Source organism: Haematobia irritans, chromosome 5, assembly GCF_050003625.1.
Source record: "Haematobia irritans isolate KBUSLIRL chromosome 5, ASM5000362v1, whole genome shotgun sequence".
Lineage (NCBI taxonomy): Eukaryota > Metazoa > Arthropoda > Insecta > Diptera > Muscidae > Haematobia > Haematobia irritans.
In genome coordinates this window covers 120,830,852-120,849,883 of record NC_134401.1, presented here as the reverse complement: position 1 = coordinate 120,849,883, position 19,032 = coordinate 120,830,852, and the positions used below count along the sequence as shown (strand labels likewise).

Genomic DNA, 19,032 nt, shown 5'->3' with positions numbered 1-19,032 from the left:
TTAGATGAAGACAATTATATTTTTCTTAGAACCATGTTCATTGAGCCAACATGGTTGCAGGTTAAAATGTTACATGGTTGCCGCAAAAATAGCTCCTATCATATTATTTTGCTCTTCGAATATGATTGTGACAATCATGTTTCTTCTCTGCGTGTACGTACCGTGTAAAAGTCCATATCGATTCGTAATTATTTGTACACTTTTTTGGCTAGTATATACCACGTATCGACTCACAATTTAGAAAACGATGTTAAGAAGTTTTAAGATACCACAACCCAAGTAATTCGATTGTGGATGACAGTCGTACACGCAGAGAAGGAATATGATCACCTCAAACATGTTTCAAGAGCAAAATTTTATTTTTGTATGGTGACCATGTAACATGTTTGTCACTAAAATGTTATTTTCCCGTCAAATATAACCTGCTTGCCGAAATCAGATACATGATTTCCGAAAAAATAACATGGTTGCGAAAGCCATGTTACATGGTCACCACCCAAAAATAACATTTTGCTCTTACAACATGTTTGAGGTGATCATATTCCTTCTCTGGGTGTAGAAGTTTCTACGCAATCCATGGTGGAGGGTACATAAGATTCGACCTGGCCGAACATACGGCCGTATATACTTTTTTTACTTTATTTTTATCGTATCACTAAAATAAATTTTATTTATTTTCATTATTGTCAATTTCTCTAATAGCAATTAATTGCATTTCCGCTGGTTTGGGTGTAAGATCATTCCATTTTTGCACACTTGTTTGACCAAATAAGAGAAAACAGAAATTTCCCACAAAATAAAAACCAGACGAGACGAAAAAAACTGTACGCCATTGTAAAGGATTTGTCTGTGAAAAATCAAAAAAACAAAATTAGAAAAATATACCACCAAATTATGTCTCTTCCTGAATACTTACCACATCAGTTACCACAAATCCCACGGTAAGGGGAGCTAAAATGCTCATAACATTTGCTGCACAATTGGTGATACCCATTAGGACACCAGCATAGTTGGGTGATAAATCCAAATGATTTACCTGAAATCCCAGGAACGAAGAAGAATTTAAGCCCACCGAAAGAACTATGAATACCAAAGCCCATACCAAATGGGAGGAATCACAAAATCCCAAAGCGGCCAATGAGATCATGGGCAACCATTGACCAATGGTATTGAAAAGTTTTCGACTGAAATTCGTAGACATCCAACGATGTTTGTGGAAGACATCAGCCATATAGCCCAAGAGAAATGTGAGTAGCAACATTATCAAATAGGGTAAAGCTGAGAATAAGCCATTCCTTTGGATATCCATATTTAGTATATATTTCATATAGGAAGGAAGTTGGGTAAGCAATGTCCAAAATCCCCAGTTATGGGCACAATGATCCAAAAGCAAAGCCCAAAATGGCATGGAACAGATAATATTACGCCACGGGGTTTTCGTTAGATTCTCCGAATTTCTTTCCTCTGGCGTTTCCATAGATCGTAAAATCATAAATTTCTCTTGGGGGGATATATGCTTGTACGAATGTGGGCTATTGGAACCCCAAACATACCATACGAAACACCATATGAATCCCAAAAATCCAGATATATAAAAGACTGTAGGCCAACCATGTAGATATGTTATAATCCAGCCGCTACTGCCAAACATTAGGATGGCTCCCAGAAATGTTCCAGCATAAGCTAAACTGCAAAGAGTAGCCCTTTCTCCAGGCGGACACCAGCGCGAGAGAACACTGTGCGTACAGGGAAACATTACACCTTGGACTAAACCCTGAACAATACGAACCGCCATTAAGGTCTGCCAATCTCCCACTGTGACTAAATATGGTGTCAACAACGCCAAAGTGGAACTTATAATGTTACCCCATAGGAAGAGGCCTTTGGCTCCCAATTTACGGCACCACTGGCCCGCTGGTATTTGTGTAAGAACATAGCCCCAAAAGAAACTGCTTTGTACTAAAGACTTTTCTTTTTCACTCCACTGGAAAATCTGCGGGAACAAGGGGAGGTATTATTAGGGGGACAATATATTGCAGTTAAAGTCCCAAACTATTTTCGGTTTTCGCTTGGAAATTTTCGCGGTATTTCATGTAGATTTCGTCTAGATTTAACCGGAATTGATTTGATTTAATTAAAAATTTTGCTTATTGTTAAGAAAGAGCAACCGCAAAACCGATAAACCGATTTCCACTGCGAAACCCGAACATTGTTCCGGCCTTTGTTCTAAAACGCCATACCTCTACACCTTCCTTGTATTCATGTACATCGGTCATTGCCACTATAGCCACCGATAAATTTACCCGATTGGCATAGCCCACCGATAGGCCCAAAGCCAAAAGTAGGCACTGTAGATGTCTTATTCCCAATGTATGATTTCTTAATTCTTCAACACTTGGTGTTCCTAACATTTTACGACTTTCCGTATTTTACGCTAGAATTGCTCCACTTTGTTAAACGTCTCAAGTACTAATGACTGTGCTCTGCTCTCAGAGTATTTGTAACCAAATCTATTTGAACAAAATTCAAATCTGTCACAAAGTGTGAATTATATTTTAATTGGCTCAACTAATTTGGCTCATTTAACTTGGCTTTGTATTTGGTAGGGTGTGAACAAAGTTTCCCTAGCGATTCACTCAAATTTAATACCAAAGCTATTATTAGTTATAAAGGGTGATACGGTCAAAATTTGGTCAAGGGAAAACGCGTGTAAATCGGTGAAATCGTTTATTTAAAAAAATCAAATTAAATATCTATTTCAAGTTCAATTAGTATAAAATTCAGGAAAAATATTCAGTTAGGCTTTCGCTTTTCCAAATCCGAATTGCCGGGCCTCACGCTTGACACCTGCCATCAGATTTTGTACAGCAACCTTGTCCACCTTCTTCGCCGCAGAAAGCCAGTTTGCCTTGAAATGTTGCTCGTCCTTAGCAGTTTTTTGGTCTTCTTTAGGTTCCGCTTGACAATAGCCTAGTATTTCTCAATTGGGCGGAGCTCTGGCGTGTTGGGTGGGTTGCCAAATCCGGCCAAAACAGTGCGGAACAACCGAAAGACAGCAGACGTTTATTCAAACACTCTTTCACATAAATTTCTTGGTTGACAGTCCCGGAATCTATGAAAATGCTGCTTTTCAAGCCACAGGTACATATGGCTTGCCAAACCAGATATTTCTTTGCGAACTTTGACAGTTTTATGTGCTTGAAAATATCTGCTACCTTTCCCCTTCCTTTTGCCGTATAAAACTCCTGTCCCGGAAGCTGCTTGTAGTCGGCTTTGACGTAGGTTTCGTCGTCCATTACCACGCAGTCAAACTTCGTCAGCATAGTCGTGTACAGCCTCCGGGATCGCGCTTTGGCCGTCGTTTTTGTTTATCATCGCGATTTGGAGTCACTCCCTTCTTGTATTTAAGTCGATAGTCCGGCTCGTTTTTTGGCTCGATGCACGGTTGTAGACGATACACCCAGCTTATTTGCGGCATCTCGGAGAGAGAGGTTAGGGTTTCGCTTGAAACTACCGGCAACTCTCTTTGTCGTCTCAGCGGCTCCCGGTTTTCGATTTCCCCCCGATCCAGACTTCCTGGCTGTCGACAAACGTTCCCCAAACACTTTAATTACATTTGTAACGGTTGATTTGGCAACTTTTAGCGATTTTGCCAGCTTTGCGTGCGAGTAGCTCGGATTTCCGCGATGCGCGAGCAAAATTTTGATTCCAAAATCAAAATAGGAGCAATTCCAAAATCATAATAGGAGCAACATTCTACACACACACACCTTCAAAATGAGGGGTGTTCAGGTTTTTTAAATGCAAAATTGAAAGAAATACGTCAAGTTTATATTGACCAAATTTTGACCGTATCACCCTTTATATCAGTCCATAATTATATATAGCCCCCAGATTTCACCTCTGGTACCTTTTGGAGAAGCAAAATTCATCCGATCTGGTTGAAATTTGGTACGTGTGGTAGTATATTTAACAACCATGTCAAAAGTGGTCCATATCAGTTCATAATCATATATAGCCCTCATATAAAACGGTCCCCAGATTTGCCCTCCGGAGCCTCTTGGAGGAGCAAAATTCATCCGATCCATTTGAAATTTGGTACATTGTACTAGTATATGGCCGTTAACAACCATGCCTAACTAGGTCCTTATCGGTAATTCGATTGTGGATGAGAGTCATTCGTAGAAGGTTCTACGCAATCCATGGTGGAGGGTACATAAGATTCGGCCTGGCCGAACTTACGGCCGTATATACTTGTTTTTGATTTAGTCCAAGCTCATCTTTCAATATGTGTTTCATCCGTACTAGTGATATGTTCAGCTCTACCACTGCTGCGTGAATTTCGATTAAATCTGGCCTTCATTTTTCGAATCATTTCAAATGTTCTTTCCGTTTTTCCGCCACGAAGCAGTACCACAGTAACAAGCAGTGGTACTAGAAACAAAATATTTATTCACATTTAAATACTGGAAGGATCCAACGATAGCCACGTATGGTTTTCCACTCAAATATAAAGCGATCACACTATCACGCTTGAATTCCATTACGACTAGTTAGTCAATGTAATAGATCAAAATGCTTTTGTATGCTTGTTAACAATAAAATGAATAATTATATATAGGCCCCATACACGCACAGAAAAAACATGTTTGGACATGGTTGCCGCATCCATTTAATGCTTATTTAGAGTATTTAATTGTCGCGAAAACCATGTATTTTGTCTTTGTAAAAATAATTTTCGAGCGGAGAAAAATATATGTTGGCAATAAGCATTTAAATGGTTCTCAAATGCCGCAAACATGTTCTATTATTTCAATGATAGAATTTGAGACCATTATATGGTCAGGAAAATCATGTACCTGACCATTCAATTTTTTTTACTTTTTTGCAAAGAAAAAAGTATTTTTATAGTTTACGTATAGATATGTCTACAAGCATTACATGGCCATAAAGATCATGTACATTGTTTTCGTGACCATTTAATTTTTTAATTTTTTTGCAGCGACAAGAATTTTATAAAAACATTGAGCAGGTACACACGATTTTCATTTTGCGCGTCAGTCGTGTGTTGATTGTTTCTTGGAATGGACGGAGAATACGGAATTATTGTGTTTTGTGTTAATTTATTTATTCAGAAATGGCACGTGGTTTTATGTGAATACAAAAAAGGAAAGTGTAATTGAAACAAATGTACCTGGTTTTTGTTCTGCATTTTGACATATGGTATAATTTATTTTTATTTGCAGTTATATGGTGTCTGTGTTTGTACATTTGATGGGCACGAAGTAAATATGGAATGATTTCTTATTGTTGAAATTGAACCAAACTAGAGTGTGTAAAAATATGTGAAGTTTGCTTGCACAACATTATAAATACAAATAAACAATGAATTAGTTTATAAATAAATAAAAACAAATAAATAAAGTTGATTTTGTGTTTTCTTTTCTCAAGTGGCGTCCTTTTTTCGACGACGAAAAAAGTTTTTTCATAAAAATCAAAACATTTTAGATTGTGACCATGTTCTTTTAACTAGAAGAAAAACATTTTTGACGAATAACATAACATTTTAGATCGTGACCATTGTCTTTTAATGGAAACAAAATTCTTTTTATCAATATAATAACATTTTAGATGAGGACAATTGTATTTTTCTTAGAACCATGTTCACTGAGCCAACATGGTTGCAGGTTAAAATGTTACATGGTCGCCGCAAAAATAGCTGCTATCATATTATTTTGCTCTTCGAATATGATTGTGGCAATCATGTTTCTTCTCTGCGTGTATAAACCGATCCCCAGATTTGACCTCCGGAGCCCCTTGGAACAGCAAAATTCATCCGATTTGGTTGAAATTTGGTACGTGATGTTAGTATATGGTATCCAACAACCATGCAGGAATTGGTTCATATCAGTCCATAATTATATATAGCCCCCATACACCCTCAAAAAAAATCGCTTCTTTAACATATGTTCCAAACATATTTTGCAGGAAGCACATATATTATTGCATACTGCCGAAACATTAATATGTTTGTTTTATGTGAACATATTATATGTTTGGAAGCATTTTGAGCCAAAAATATTATATGCTTGGAAGAATTTCCTAACATACTCGTAATTTTCACTTCCACGAATTTTTTTAGTTATTGGCACCTTTCTCTGTAATACAAATAATGTTGAAGAAATTATTCACTTTTATAAATTTTTTAAATTTTACCTTTCGCCTGCACGGAGAATCGAACCGAGGACCATACAGTTTGTAAGCCAACACACTATCCACTGGGCTACGTAGCTGTTATAGTCACCAGTAGATAATTATCGTTTTAAGTTACATTTATATAGCATAGTTTGCAGCGCCCACGAGCCTATGCAAACATAACATTATTTAACAGAAACATACATTTGTTTGCCACGTGGAGCAGTGGTTAGCATGTCTGCCTTGCATGCAAAGGGTCGTGGGTTCAATCCCTGCTCCGACCGAACATTTTTTTTTTGTTTTTTTTTTTTAATTTACACATTTATATTTACACTATATTAATTTTTTTTTTAAATGAAACTTCGAAATGTGTGTTATTAAAGATTTATAGTCAGTAACAGTGCTTGATATAAACGAAATTGACTGATTTTTGGATAAAATATTATTTTTTATTGCAAAAATAACAATCTTGTAATAAAAAACTGTTTTTGTACAAAACTTTAAAATTTGGAAGGAATTCAAAAACTAACAAAAGAAGAACGTGGAGTCGAGTATAAACATACATACATAATTTTATAATATAAACATAAATTTATTTATGTTTATATTAAATGCTAGTTTTACTAGCATTTAACACCATCGCTCTAAAATTCCTTTTATTTTTCTTTAATAATTCATTTTAAAGAAAATAAACTTTTTAAATTGTTTTAGCTGTAAAACTCGAACTTAATGCCCGCTTTTATATTTGATGGTGTCCGTCAACTCCTCGTGGACTACTTTTAAATAAAGAGGAACTAAAGTTTGTTTTTTTACATTTTACTGTGTAATTTTTCACTATTTCCTCCTTATTTCATTTTACTGTCCCAACTCTAAAAAGAGTATAGTGCCCTTTCGTTATTTTTATGAAGACCCCTGATTTCTTTTAACGAACCAAGAAAAAAATTGTGCCCATAATGCCAAAATGATAAACAAAACACATGTCCACACATACATAAAATGCTGCTCTCAAGGCGAAAACATAAGCTGTTTGTTTTTCAAATGTCTATTCTCTTGGTTCAGAATTTTTATTCTCTTTATTCAAATTAAATAATATTTAGACTTAAACATATCAAATTTTTGGCCTTATCATAAAACAGTTTTCCGAAACAACATACAAGCGGTTTCACAGAAATTGTTCTCTTTTGACTCTTTTGCTGTGTTATATTGATATCTTTCGTCAACTCTCCCGGTTTCCATCTCTATTTCTCTCTATACTCTCTCTGTCGCTTTGAATAAAATATCACAACATATGTATGTTTAGTCGAAATTTGTAAATTTATATATGTTTGTATTCACACATATGATTTTTATGAAACATTCATGCCCCAAACATAATATATTCTAACATATTAACATAGATGTCCCAAACATTTAGTGTTAGTTCAGGAACATTACATGTTCGCACTTAAATATATTGTGGTTTAAAATCGTGCCCGAAACACATTTTGTTTATATCGGAACATATGAAAAACATATTTTTCTAACAGTGTATAAGCCGATCCCCAGATTTGACCTCTGGTACCTTTTGAAGACGCAAAATTCATCCGATCTGGTTGAAATTTGGTATGTGTGGTAGTATATTTAACAATCATGCCAAAAGTGGTCCATATCAGTCCATAATCATATATAGCCCTCACACCCTCAAAAAAAATCGCTTCTTTAACATATGTTCCAAACATATTTTGCAGGAAGCACATATATTATTGCATACTGCCGAAACATTAATATGTTTGTTTTATGTGAACATATTATATGTTTGGAAGCATTTTGAGCCAAAAATATTATATGCTTGGAAGAATTTCCTAACATACTCGTAATTTTCACTTCCACGAATTTTTTTAGTTATTGGCACCTTTCTCTGTAATACAAATAATGTTGAAGAAATTATTCACTTTTATAAATTTTTTAAATTTTACCTTTCGCCTGCACGGAGAATCGAACCGAGGACCATACAGTTTGTAAGCCAACACACTATCCACTGGGCTACGTAGCTGTTATAGTCACCAGTAGATAATTATCGTTTTAAGTTACATTTATATAGCATAGTTTGCAGCGCCCACGAGCCTATGCAAACATAACATTATTTAACAGAAACATACATTTGTTTGCCACGTGGAGCAGTGGTTAGCATGTCTGCCTTGCATGCAAAGGGTCGTGGGTTCAATCCCTGCTCCGACCGAACATTTTTTTTTTGTTTTTTTTTTTTAATTTACACATTTATATTTACACTATATTAATTTTTTTTTTAAATGAAACTTCGAAATGTGTGTTATTAAAGATTTATAGTCAGTAACAGTGCTTGATATAAACGAAATTGACTGATTTTTGGATAAAATATTATTTTTTATTGCAAAAATAACAATCTTGTAATAAAAAACTGTTTTTGTACAAAACTTTAAAATTTGGAAGGAATTCAAAAACTAACAAAAGAAGAACGTGGAGTCGAGTATAAACATACATACATAATTTTATAATATAAACATAAATTTATTTATGTTTATATTAAATGCTAGTTTTACTAGCATTTAACACCATCGCTCTAAAATTCCTTTTATTTTTCTTTAATAATTCATTTTAAAGAAAATAAACTTTTTAAATTGTTTTAGCTGTAAAACTCGAACTTAATGCCCGCTTTTATATTTGATGGTGTCCGTCAACTCCTCGTGGACTACTTTTAAATAAAGAGGAACTAAAGTTTGTTTTTTTACATTTTACTGTGTAATTTTTCACTATTTCCTCCTTATTTCATTTTACTGTCCCAACTCTAAAAAGAGTATAGTGCCCTTTCGTTATTTTTATGAAGACCCCTGATTTCTTTTAACGAACCAAGAAAAAAATTGTGCCCATAATGCCAAAATGATAAACAAAACACATGTCCACACATACATAAAATGCTGCTCTCAAGGCGAAAACATAAGCTGTTTGTTTTTCAAATGTCTATTCTCTTGGTTCAGAATTTTTATTCTCTTTATTCAAATTAAATAATATTTAGACTTAAACATATCAAATTTTTGGCCTTATCATAAAACAGTTTTCCGAAACAACATACAAGCGGTTTCACAGAAATTGTTCTCTTTTGACTCTTTTGCTGTGTTATATTGATATCTTTCGTCAACTCTCCCGGTTTCCATCTCTATTTCTCTCTATACTCTCTCTGTCGCTTTGAATAAAATATCACAACATATGTATGTTTAGTCGAAATTTGTAAATTTATATATGTTTGTATTCACACATATGATTTTTATGAAACATTCATGCCCCAAACATAATATATTCTAACATATTAACATAGATGTCCCAAACATTTAGTGTTAGTTCAGGAACATTACATGTTCGCACTTAAATATATTGTGGTTTAAAATCGTGCCCGAAACACATTTTGTTTATATCGGAACATATGAAAAACATATTTTTCTAACAGTGCATATAAACCGATCCCGAGATTTGGTTTTGGAGCCTCTTGGAGGAGCAAATGTCATGCGAGTCAGTTGAAATTTGGTACATTGTGCTAGTATATGGCCCTAAACAACCATGCCTAACTAGGTCCATATCGGTCTATAGTTATATATAGCCCTCAGATAAATCGATCCCCAATCACACAAAAACTGGTCCATATCAAGTTCATAATTGTATATAGCCCCTATATAAGCGACCCCCATATTTCAATTATGGCTCCCTACGTACCGTGCAATAGTCCATATCGATTCGTAATTATTTGTAGACTTACCTATACATACCTTTTTGTCTAATATATACCACTAGCTCACAATTTAGAAAACGATTTAAGATACCACAACCCAAGTAATTCGTACGCTATCCATGGTGGAGGGTACATAAGACTCGGCCTGGCCGAACTTACGGCCATATATACACGCACAGAAAAACCATGTTTGGACATGGTTGCCGCATCCATTTAATGCTTATCTAGAGCATGTAATTGCCGCGAAACCCATGTATTTTGTCTTTGTAAAAATAGTTTTCGAGCGGAGAAAAATGTATGGTGGCAATAAGCATTTGAATGGTTCTCAAATACCCCAAACATGTTCTATCATTTAAATGATAGAATTTGAGACCATTAAATGGTCGGAAAATCATGTACCTGACCATTCAATTTTTTTTTTACTTTTTTACAGGGAAAAAAGTATTTTTATAGGTTAAGTATAGACATGTCTAGAACCATTACATGGCCATAAAGACCATTTACATTTTTTCGTGACCATTTAATTTTTTAACTTGTTTGCAGCGAAAAGAATTTTATAAAAACATTGAGCAGGTACACACGATTTTCATTTTGCGCGTCAGTCGTGTGTTGATTGTTTCTTGGAATGGACGGAGAATACGGATTTACTGTGTTTTGTGTTTATTTATTCAGAAGTGGCACGTGGTTTTATGTGAACACATAAAAGGAAAGTGTAATTGAAAAAATGTACCTTTTTATTGTTCTGCATTTTACTATATGGTATAATTTATTTTTATTTGCAGTTACATGATGTCTGCGTTTGTACATTTGATGAGCTCGATGTAAATATGGAATAATTACTTATTGTTGAAATTGAAATAAAATAGAGTGTGTAAAAATATATGATGTTTGCTTGAACAGCATTATAAATACAAATAAACAATGAATTAGTTTATAAATAAATAAAAACAAACAAATAAAATTAATTTTGTGTTTTCTTTCTCAAGTGGCGTCCTTTTTTCGACGATGAAAAAAGTTTTTTCATAAAGATCAAAACATTTTAGGTTGTGACCATGTTCTTTTAACTAGGAGAAAAACATTTTTAATGAATACCATAACATTTTAAATCGTGACCATTGTCTTTTCATTCAAACAAAATTCTTTTTATCAATATAATAACATTTTAGATGAGGACAATTACATTTTTCTTAGAACCATGTTCACTGAGCCAACATGGTTGCAGGTTAAAATGTTACATGCTCGCCGCAAAAATAGCTCCTATCATATTATTTTGCTCTTCGAATATGATTGTGACAATCATGTTTCTTCTCTGCGTGTACTTTTTTTGGTTTTAGTCCAAGCTCATATTTCAATATGTGTTTCATCCGTATGTTCAGCTCTACAACTGCTGCGTGACTTTCGATTAAATCCGGCCTTCATTTTTCTGATAATTTCAAATGTTTTTTCCATTTTTTCGCCACGAAGCAGTACCACAGTAACAAGCAGTGGTACGAGAAACAAAAGATTTATTCACATTTAAATACTGGAAGGATCCAACGATAGCCACGTATGGTTTTCTAGTCAAATATAAAGCGATCACACTATCACGCTTGAACTCCATTACGACTAACTTTATTTTTAATGTAATAGATCAAAATGCTTTTGTATGCTTGTTAACAATAAAATGAAGTGCCATTGGAATAAATCTGTCTGCTGTCAGACGAGCGGTTTAGTAATGATAGCAACCTGAAATTGGATGCAATATATATATCACCCCCACTGTACACCTTAGCTTACTTCGAGTACATACATTCCAATTCCTGCATTGTATTGCGCGTTGTATCCATATTCAACTGATCACTTTAAAAACATACAGATGTTCCCCAATGTTATTAGCCACGAGCCTAAAAATAGGCTACGATTTTGAACAATTTTAAAAATCATTAACAGGGTGATTCAGACAAACTTAAATTTGTAATTATTACTCATGTTAAATCATAAATCATTAAAGAATAACATTCCGCAAAATGTTAATCTCCTCACACGACATTGCAGGCAATTAACGTGTTTTCACCAGAATGTCAATGATTAGAATGGAAAAAACACCCACATGAGAACGTTTTATGAAAATCATTCACATGTATGGATTAAAAACATCACGTATTTTTGGTGTTTACTAAACAATATAAAATCGTATGCACTATACTTGATAAGATCGGATATTTTTAGATTTAACCAAAAATTTAACCTTCCTGGAATGAATAATTGTTTAGAACGAGAGTTCAAAGAAAAAGTGGATTCCGCAATAGGTACAATTTGGAGTTCCTAGAAATTATTAATTTATTTTTCGACGTGAGGTTATTTTTAATTTCCCCGCAAAAAAAACTTATTATTTTTAATTAAGATCCAAACATGTACCTCTAGAGATGGAATTAACTTTCCCTTCACAAAAAGTTCTTTTGAGGTTGTATATAAAAATCCTTTGTTTTACGTATTTTTCCCAATACATTTAGATTTTCTGAATATTAATAAACAACAAGTAAGGAAAGTCTAAAGTCGGGCGGGGCCGACTATATTATACCCTGCACCACTTTGTAGATCTAAATTTTCGATACCATATCACATCCGTCAAATGTGTTGGGGGCTATATATAAAGGTTTGTCCCAAATACATACATTTAAATATCACTCTATTTGGACAGAATTTGATAGACTTTTACAAAATCTATAGACTCAAAATTTAAGTTGGCTAATGCACTAGGGTGGAACACAATTTTAGTAAAAAAATATAGGAAACATATAAATCTGAAGCAATTTTAAGGAAACTTCGCAAAAGTTTATTTATGATTTATCGCTCGATATATATGTATTAGAAGTTTAGGAAAATTAGAGTCATTTTTACAACTTTTCGACTAAGCAGTGGCGATTTAATAAGGAAAATATTGGTATTTTGACCATTTTTGTCGAAATCAGAAAAACATATATATGGGAGCTATATCTAACTCTGAACCGATTTCAATCAAATTTGGCACACATGACTATACAGTCGACTCCGCTTTACTGAAACGTTAAAAATGCAGCCATTTAATTTCAGTTATCCGAAGTTTTTGCTAAAGCGGACTACGGATAACTGAAAAAAACTTCCAGTAATGCGAACTTCGGATAATTGAAAAAGTTTCAGTAAAGCGGACTCCGTATAACTGGAAAAAAATCCACTCAATTTCAGTTAACCGAACTTATGACCAATGCTATGTACATAAAATAATAAAAACAAGGTGTTTGATTCCGTGTGTGTGCCATCTACAATTTTACCTTTCAGTTGATTTTATTTACAGAGTGATTTAAACTGTTTTGAAAGTGCCATCTTCACTTGAAATAAAGCGTTCTCAATACGGAGAAGAAAATGTACTCTCTCTCAATAGCGAGAATGTGGCATTTTCAGTAAAGCGAAGTCATACTAATGTGACGAAACTCATTTGAACACAAAAAACTTTTCAGTAATCCGATTTTTTCAGTTAAGCGGAGTTTCACTAAAGCGGAGTAATTTAAATGAAATGGACAGAAAAAACAACTGGGGAATGCGATCGATTTCAGTTATCCGAGGTTTTTCAGTAAAGCGCATTGCGCTAAAGCGGAGTCGACTGTATTACTAATTGTACTCCCAGTGCAAAATATCAACCAAATTGGGCCACAACTCTGGCTTCTGGGGCCATATAAGCCCATATCGGACGAAAAATACATATGGAAGCTATATCTAAATCTGAACCGACTTCAATCAAATTTGGCACACATGACTATACTACCAATTGTACTCCTTGTGCAAAATTTCAAGCTAATCGGGATAAAACTCCGGCTTCTGGGCCCATATAAGTGCATATCGGGGTAAAGATATATATGGGAGCTATATCTAAATCTGAATCGATTTCAACCAAATTTGGCACGCATAGCTACAATGCTAAATCTACTACCTGTGCAAAATTTCAACCAAATTGGGCCAAAACTCAGGCTTTTAGGACCATATTAGTCCATATCGGGCGAAAGATATATATGGGAGCTATATCTAAATCTGAACCGATTTCAATAAAATTTTGCACACTTGACTATACTACTAATTGTACTCCTAGTGCAAAATTTCAACCAAATTCGGCCAAAAATCTGGCTTCTGGGGCCATATAAGTCCATATCGGGCGAAAGATATATATGGGAGCTATATCTAAATCTGAACCGATTTCAATCAAATTTTGCACACAGGACTATACTACTAATTGTACTCCTAGTGCAAAATTTCAACCAAATTCGGCCAAAAATCTGGCTTCTGGGGCAATATAAGTCCATATCGGGCGAAAGACATATATGGGAGCTATATCTAAATCTGAACCGATTTCAATCAAATTTTGCACACTTAACTATACGACTAAGTGTTATGTTTGTACAAAATTTCAAGCAAATCGGTATAAAACTCTGGCTGCTGGGTCCATATAAGTGCATATCGGGCGAAAGTGCATATGCAGCAAAACTATCAACCAATTACACTAGTTGGGAGCCACGGTGGTGCAATGGTTAGCATGCCCGCCTTGCATACACAAGGTCGTGGGTTCGATTCCTGCTTCGACCGAACACCAAAAAGTTTTTCAGCGGTAGATTATCCCACCTCAGTAATGCTGGTGACATTTCTGAGGGTTTCAAAGCTTCTCTAAGTGGTTTAATTGCAATGTGGAACGCCGTTCGGACTCGGCTATAAAAAGGAGGTCCCTTGTCTTTGAGCTTAACATGGAATCGGGCAGCACTCAGTGATAAGAGAGAAATTCACCAATGTGGTATCACAATGGACTTAATAGTCTAAGTGAGCCTGATACATCGGGCTGCCACCTAACCTAGCCTAACCTATTACACTAGTTTGCACTGAAAATATACAGTTGATGAGACGTGACTTTTGTTATGTATTTTGATATGCTGAATTCGAAAAAAATAATAAAACAAGTATTTACAGCAATAAGTTCGGTCATGCCGAATCTTAAAAACCATGAATCAAATATAACAGTTACCTTTGAAAACTCTCCGTAGTAGTGTGTTACTTAATAATATATAGCGGGTTACTTGATAATGCATAGAATGATAATATATAGAAATGATTAAATAACGCCTTGATTTGAAATCCAAAATCTATAGATTTGGAAATTTTACTTTCACTGGCTATACCAAAACATGGACCGATACACCCCATTTTCGACACACCTATTTATAGTTCTAAAATACTTCTAGATTTCGGGGGCTCGGTTTATATGGAGCTATACCTATAGGCACCATTTTCGACACACTTATTTATGGTCCTAAAATACCTCTAGGTTTCCAATTTCAGACAAATCGGATAGAAAAAATGGTTTCTAGAAGCTCAAGACCCCAAATCGGGGGATCGGTTTATATGGGGGCTATACCAAAACATGGACCGATATAGCCCATCTTCGAACTTGACCTGCTTGGAGACAAAAACGAGCTTGTGCAAAAAGGAGGCAAGATAGTCTTATTATTGAATGCTGTAGCGTGATTACAACAGACATCCAGACAGACAGACGTGCAGAAGGACATCGTTATATCGTCTTACAATTTCTCGTCGGAAATCGGTATTTCGATGTGTAACAAACGGAATGACAAACTTATTATACCCCCATCCCCATTCTATGGTGGTGGGTATTAAAAATATAAAAAAAAAATATGGAACAGTTTTTGAGATATCCCGTTTTTTTAGTTTTTTCGCTCTTTTTTCACTAAACAAATTATATATCGAGTTAGAAATGTCCGATCATATCGATGTTAGCACTTAAATGAAAGGTTTGAGATGACCCATAAACGTGAAAAAAAACAAAGCACGAATGAAGTAAGGGAAAGCACGCTCAAAATAAACCCAACAAACTACGCTCAAATCGATGATTTGATGGTGGCAAAGGAAAAGATAAATGTTTGTATGAATTTATTTCGGCATAAGCCGGCTATCATAAACCTTTTTTCGGAAGGTTCAAGTGTGGTTCACCTTGGGTTTAGTGAACTGCCTGAATTTGTTCTGATAATTGGTTGATAGTTTTGCTGCAAGTAGAGGATGCAGATGAGGAATGTGGTAATTCCGAAATGTGCGTCCATCCAACCTTCTTGCAGTCTATAGGGCTTTGCCCAAATAAATTTGCCAAAGATTATTTTCCTCTGTTGTATAAGCTACTCCTGTAGTTTAGTCAACACAATGGTTTTAAAGCTGAGATCAAAACAACACATACAATTTTATTTCTATAGAAAATGTTGTCAAAATTTTATTTCTATAGAAAATTTTGTCAAACTATTATTCCTATAATAAGTTTTGTCAACATTTTATTTCTATGGAAAATTTTGCCAAAATTTTATTTCTATAGAAAATTTGGTCAAAATTTTATTTCTATAGAAAATTTTGTGAAAATTGTATTTCTATGGAAATTTTTGTCACAATTTTATTTCCATGGAAAAGTTTGTCAACATTTTATATCTATAGCAAATTTTGTCAATATTTTATTTCTATAGAACATTTGGTCAAGATTTTATTTCTATAGAAAATTTTGTCAAAATTTTATTTCTATGGAAATTTTTGTCACAATTTTATTTCTATAGAAAATTTTTTTCTATAGAAAATTTTGTCAAAATTTGATTTCTAAAGAAAATTTTGTCAAAATTTTATTTCTATAGAACATTTGGTCAAAATTTTATTTCTATAGAATTATGTCAAAATTTTATTTCTATAGAAAATTTTGTCAAAATTTTATTTCTATTGAAAATTTTGTCAAAATTTTATTTCTATAGAAAATTTTGTCAAAATTTTATTTCTATGGAAATTTTTGTCAATATTTTATTTCTATAGAACATTTGGTCAAAATTTTATTTCTATAGAAAATTTTGTCAAAAATTTATTTCTATGAAAATTTTGTCAAAATTTTATTTCTATGAAAATTTTGTCAACATTTTATTCCTATAGAAAATTTTGTCAAAATTTTATTTCTATAGAAAATTTTGTCAAAATTTTATTTCTATAGAAAAATTTGTCACAATTTTATTTCTTTAGAAAATTTTGTCAACATTTTATTCCTATAGAAAATTTTGTCAAAATTTTATTTCTGTAGAAAATTTTGTCAAAATTTTATTTCTATAGAAAATTTTTTCTATAGAAAATTTTGTCAAAATTTGATTTCTAAAGAAATTTTTGTCAAAATTTTATTTCTATAGAAAATTATGTCAAAATTTTATTTCTATAGAAAATTTATGAATATAGATATTGGATTGGCGTTAAATCTGATTGAATCTAATGAAGTTCCCATAAAATATACAAAATAGTGAAGCATACAAAATTTCGCTTTTCATTTTTGGAATTTATCAACCACACATGCTTCACGTGAATTTTATTTCTATAAAAAATTTTGTCAAAATTTTATTTCTATAGAAAATTTTGTCAAAATTTTATTTCTATAGAAAATTTTTTCAAAATTTTATTACTATCTAAAATGTTTTCAAAATTTTACTATAGAAAATTTTGTCAAAATTTTATTTCTATAGAACATTTTGTCAAAATTTGATTTCTAAAGAAAATTTTGTCAAAATTTTATTTCTATAGAAAATTTTGTCAACATTTTATTCCTAAAGAAAATTTTATCAAAATTTTATTTCTATAGCCCTTTCCGACCGTGTACGCACAATTGTGCGGGTAAGTTTAAGTCTCTATAATTTCTTTAATATATGACGTACTGCGATAAGAGCGGCAAAAAAATAATGGTGTATGCTCTCTCTTTGTCTAAGAATGTGAAGAACCGTTATAAATATTTGCTTTTCATATTAATTTTGTAGTTTCAGCAGTGTACTTTGCGCATTTGTAAAAATGAGTGGAAGATGTAAGTTTGCAAATATATTAAAATTACTTAAATTGTGGAATATTTCATCAAACAAGTGTTTTCAATAAGAAAACATTTTAAATATTGTATGCAAACAGTAACTTCGTGATTATTTTGTGTTTTTTGATATTTTTACGTCCGGACTTTTACCGGAATTTACCGGACTGCAACAATTGTACGTATCCTGAAAAAACAGGATACAGGATCAAACTGAACAAACTTAATAGTTTAAAATGTTCTATGTACACATAAATAACAGAATTGAAAAATTTAGGAAAATCTATCACGTGGATCGGCTATAGGTCGGAAAGGGATAGAAAATTTTGTCAAAATTTTATTTCTATAAAACATTTTGTCAAAATTTGATTTCTATAGAAAATTTTGTCAAAATTTTATTTCTATAGGAAAGTTTCATTTCTATAAAAAATTTTGTCAAAATTTTATTTCTATAAAAAATTTTGTCAAAATTTTATTTCTATAGAAAATTTTGTCAAAATTTTATTTCTATGAAAATTGTGTCAAAATTTTATTTCTATAGAAAATTTTGTCAAAATTTTATTTCTATAGAAAATTTTGTCAAAATTTTATTTCTATAGAAAATTTTGTGAAATTTTTATTTCTATAGAAAATTTTGTCAGAATTTTATTTCTTTAGAAAATTTGGTCAAAATTTTATTTCTATAGAAAATTTTGTCAAAATTTTATTTCTATAGAAAATTTTGTCAAAATTTTATTTCTATAGAAAATTTTGTCATCATTTTATTCCTGTAATAAATTTTGTCAAAATTTTATTTCTATAGAAATTTTTGTCAAAATTTTATTTCTAAAGAAAATTAATGAATATAGATATTGGATTGGCGTTAAATCTGATTGAATATGATGAAATTCCCATAAAATATACAAAATAGTGAAGCATACAAAATTTCGCTTTTCATTTTTGGAATTTATCAACCACACATGCTTCACGTGAGCGGTTGAAAGTTTCGATGTCATACATTTATACCATCAAATCAAAACTTATCGCTGGCACATACATCACAAAACACATTTTTGTCAACTCATTCGAGTGCAAATAAAAATCAGTTCCTTCCTCCCGAACATATTCTATAATACAAAACAATGCGTCAAAGCAAGTGTTGAGTGACACACGTTTAAAACGGTAATCGCGTGTTTATCACGATTTTTGGCTTATCACTGTGATCATATATTTTTGCATGAAATAT

The 19,032-nt window shown here is 32.9% G+C and overlaps 1 protein-coding gene across 2 annotated transcripts; it reads right to left on the bottom strand.

Moving 5' to 3' along the window:
* Positions 1 to 625: 625 nt before the first annotated feature.
* LOC142238684 (putative inorganic phosphate cotransporter) lies at positions 626 to 2,453 on the bottom strand. Of its 2 annotated transcripts, XM_075310395.1 has the most exons (4): positions 2,241 to 2,453; positions 1,103 to 1,993; positions 917 to 1,036; positions 626 to 847 (listed from the first exon to the last, which is right to left on the bottom strand). In XM_075310395.1, the coding sequence occupies exons 1-4, from the start codon at positions 2,409 to 2,411 to the stop codon at positions 668 to 670; spliced, it is 1,362 nt and encodes a 453-aa protein (XP_075166510.1). In that variant the 5' UTR covers positions 2,412 to 2,453; the 3' UTR covers positions 626 to 667. The 2 variants fall into 2 exon arrangements, with proteins under 2 accessions (XP_075166510.1, XP_075166509.1); XM_075310394.1 differs by having other exon boundaries at positions 917 to 1,993.
* Positions 2,454 to 19,032: the final 16,579 nt, after the last annotated feature.

Coding starts and splice junctions, on each gene's coding strand:
- LOC142238684 (XM_075310394.1), bottom strand. CDS start 2,411: ATGTTAGGAACACCAAGTGTTGAAGAATTAAGAAATCATACATTGGGA. Junction 1,994..2,240: donor AATACAAGGAAGGTGTAGAG/GTATGGCGTTTT, acceptor TTGTTCCCGCAG/ATTTTCCAGTGGAGTGAAAA. Junction 848..916: donor GATTTGTGGTAACTGATGTG/GTAAGTATTCAG, acceptor GATTTTTCACAG/ACAAATCCTTTACAATGGCG.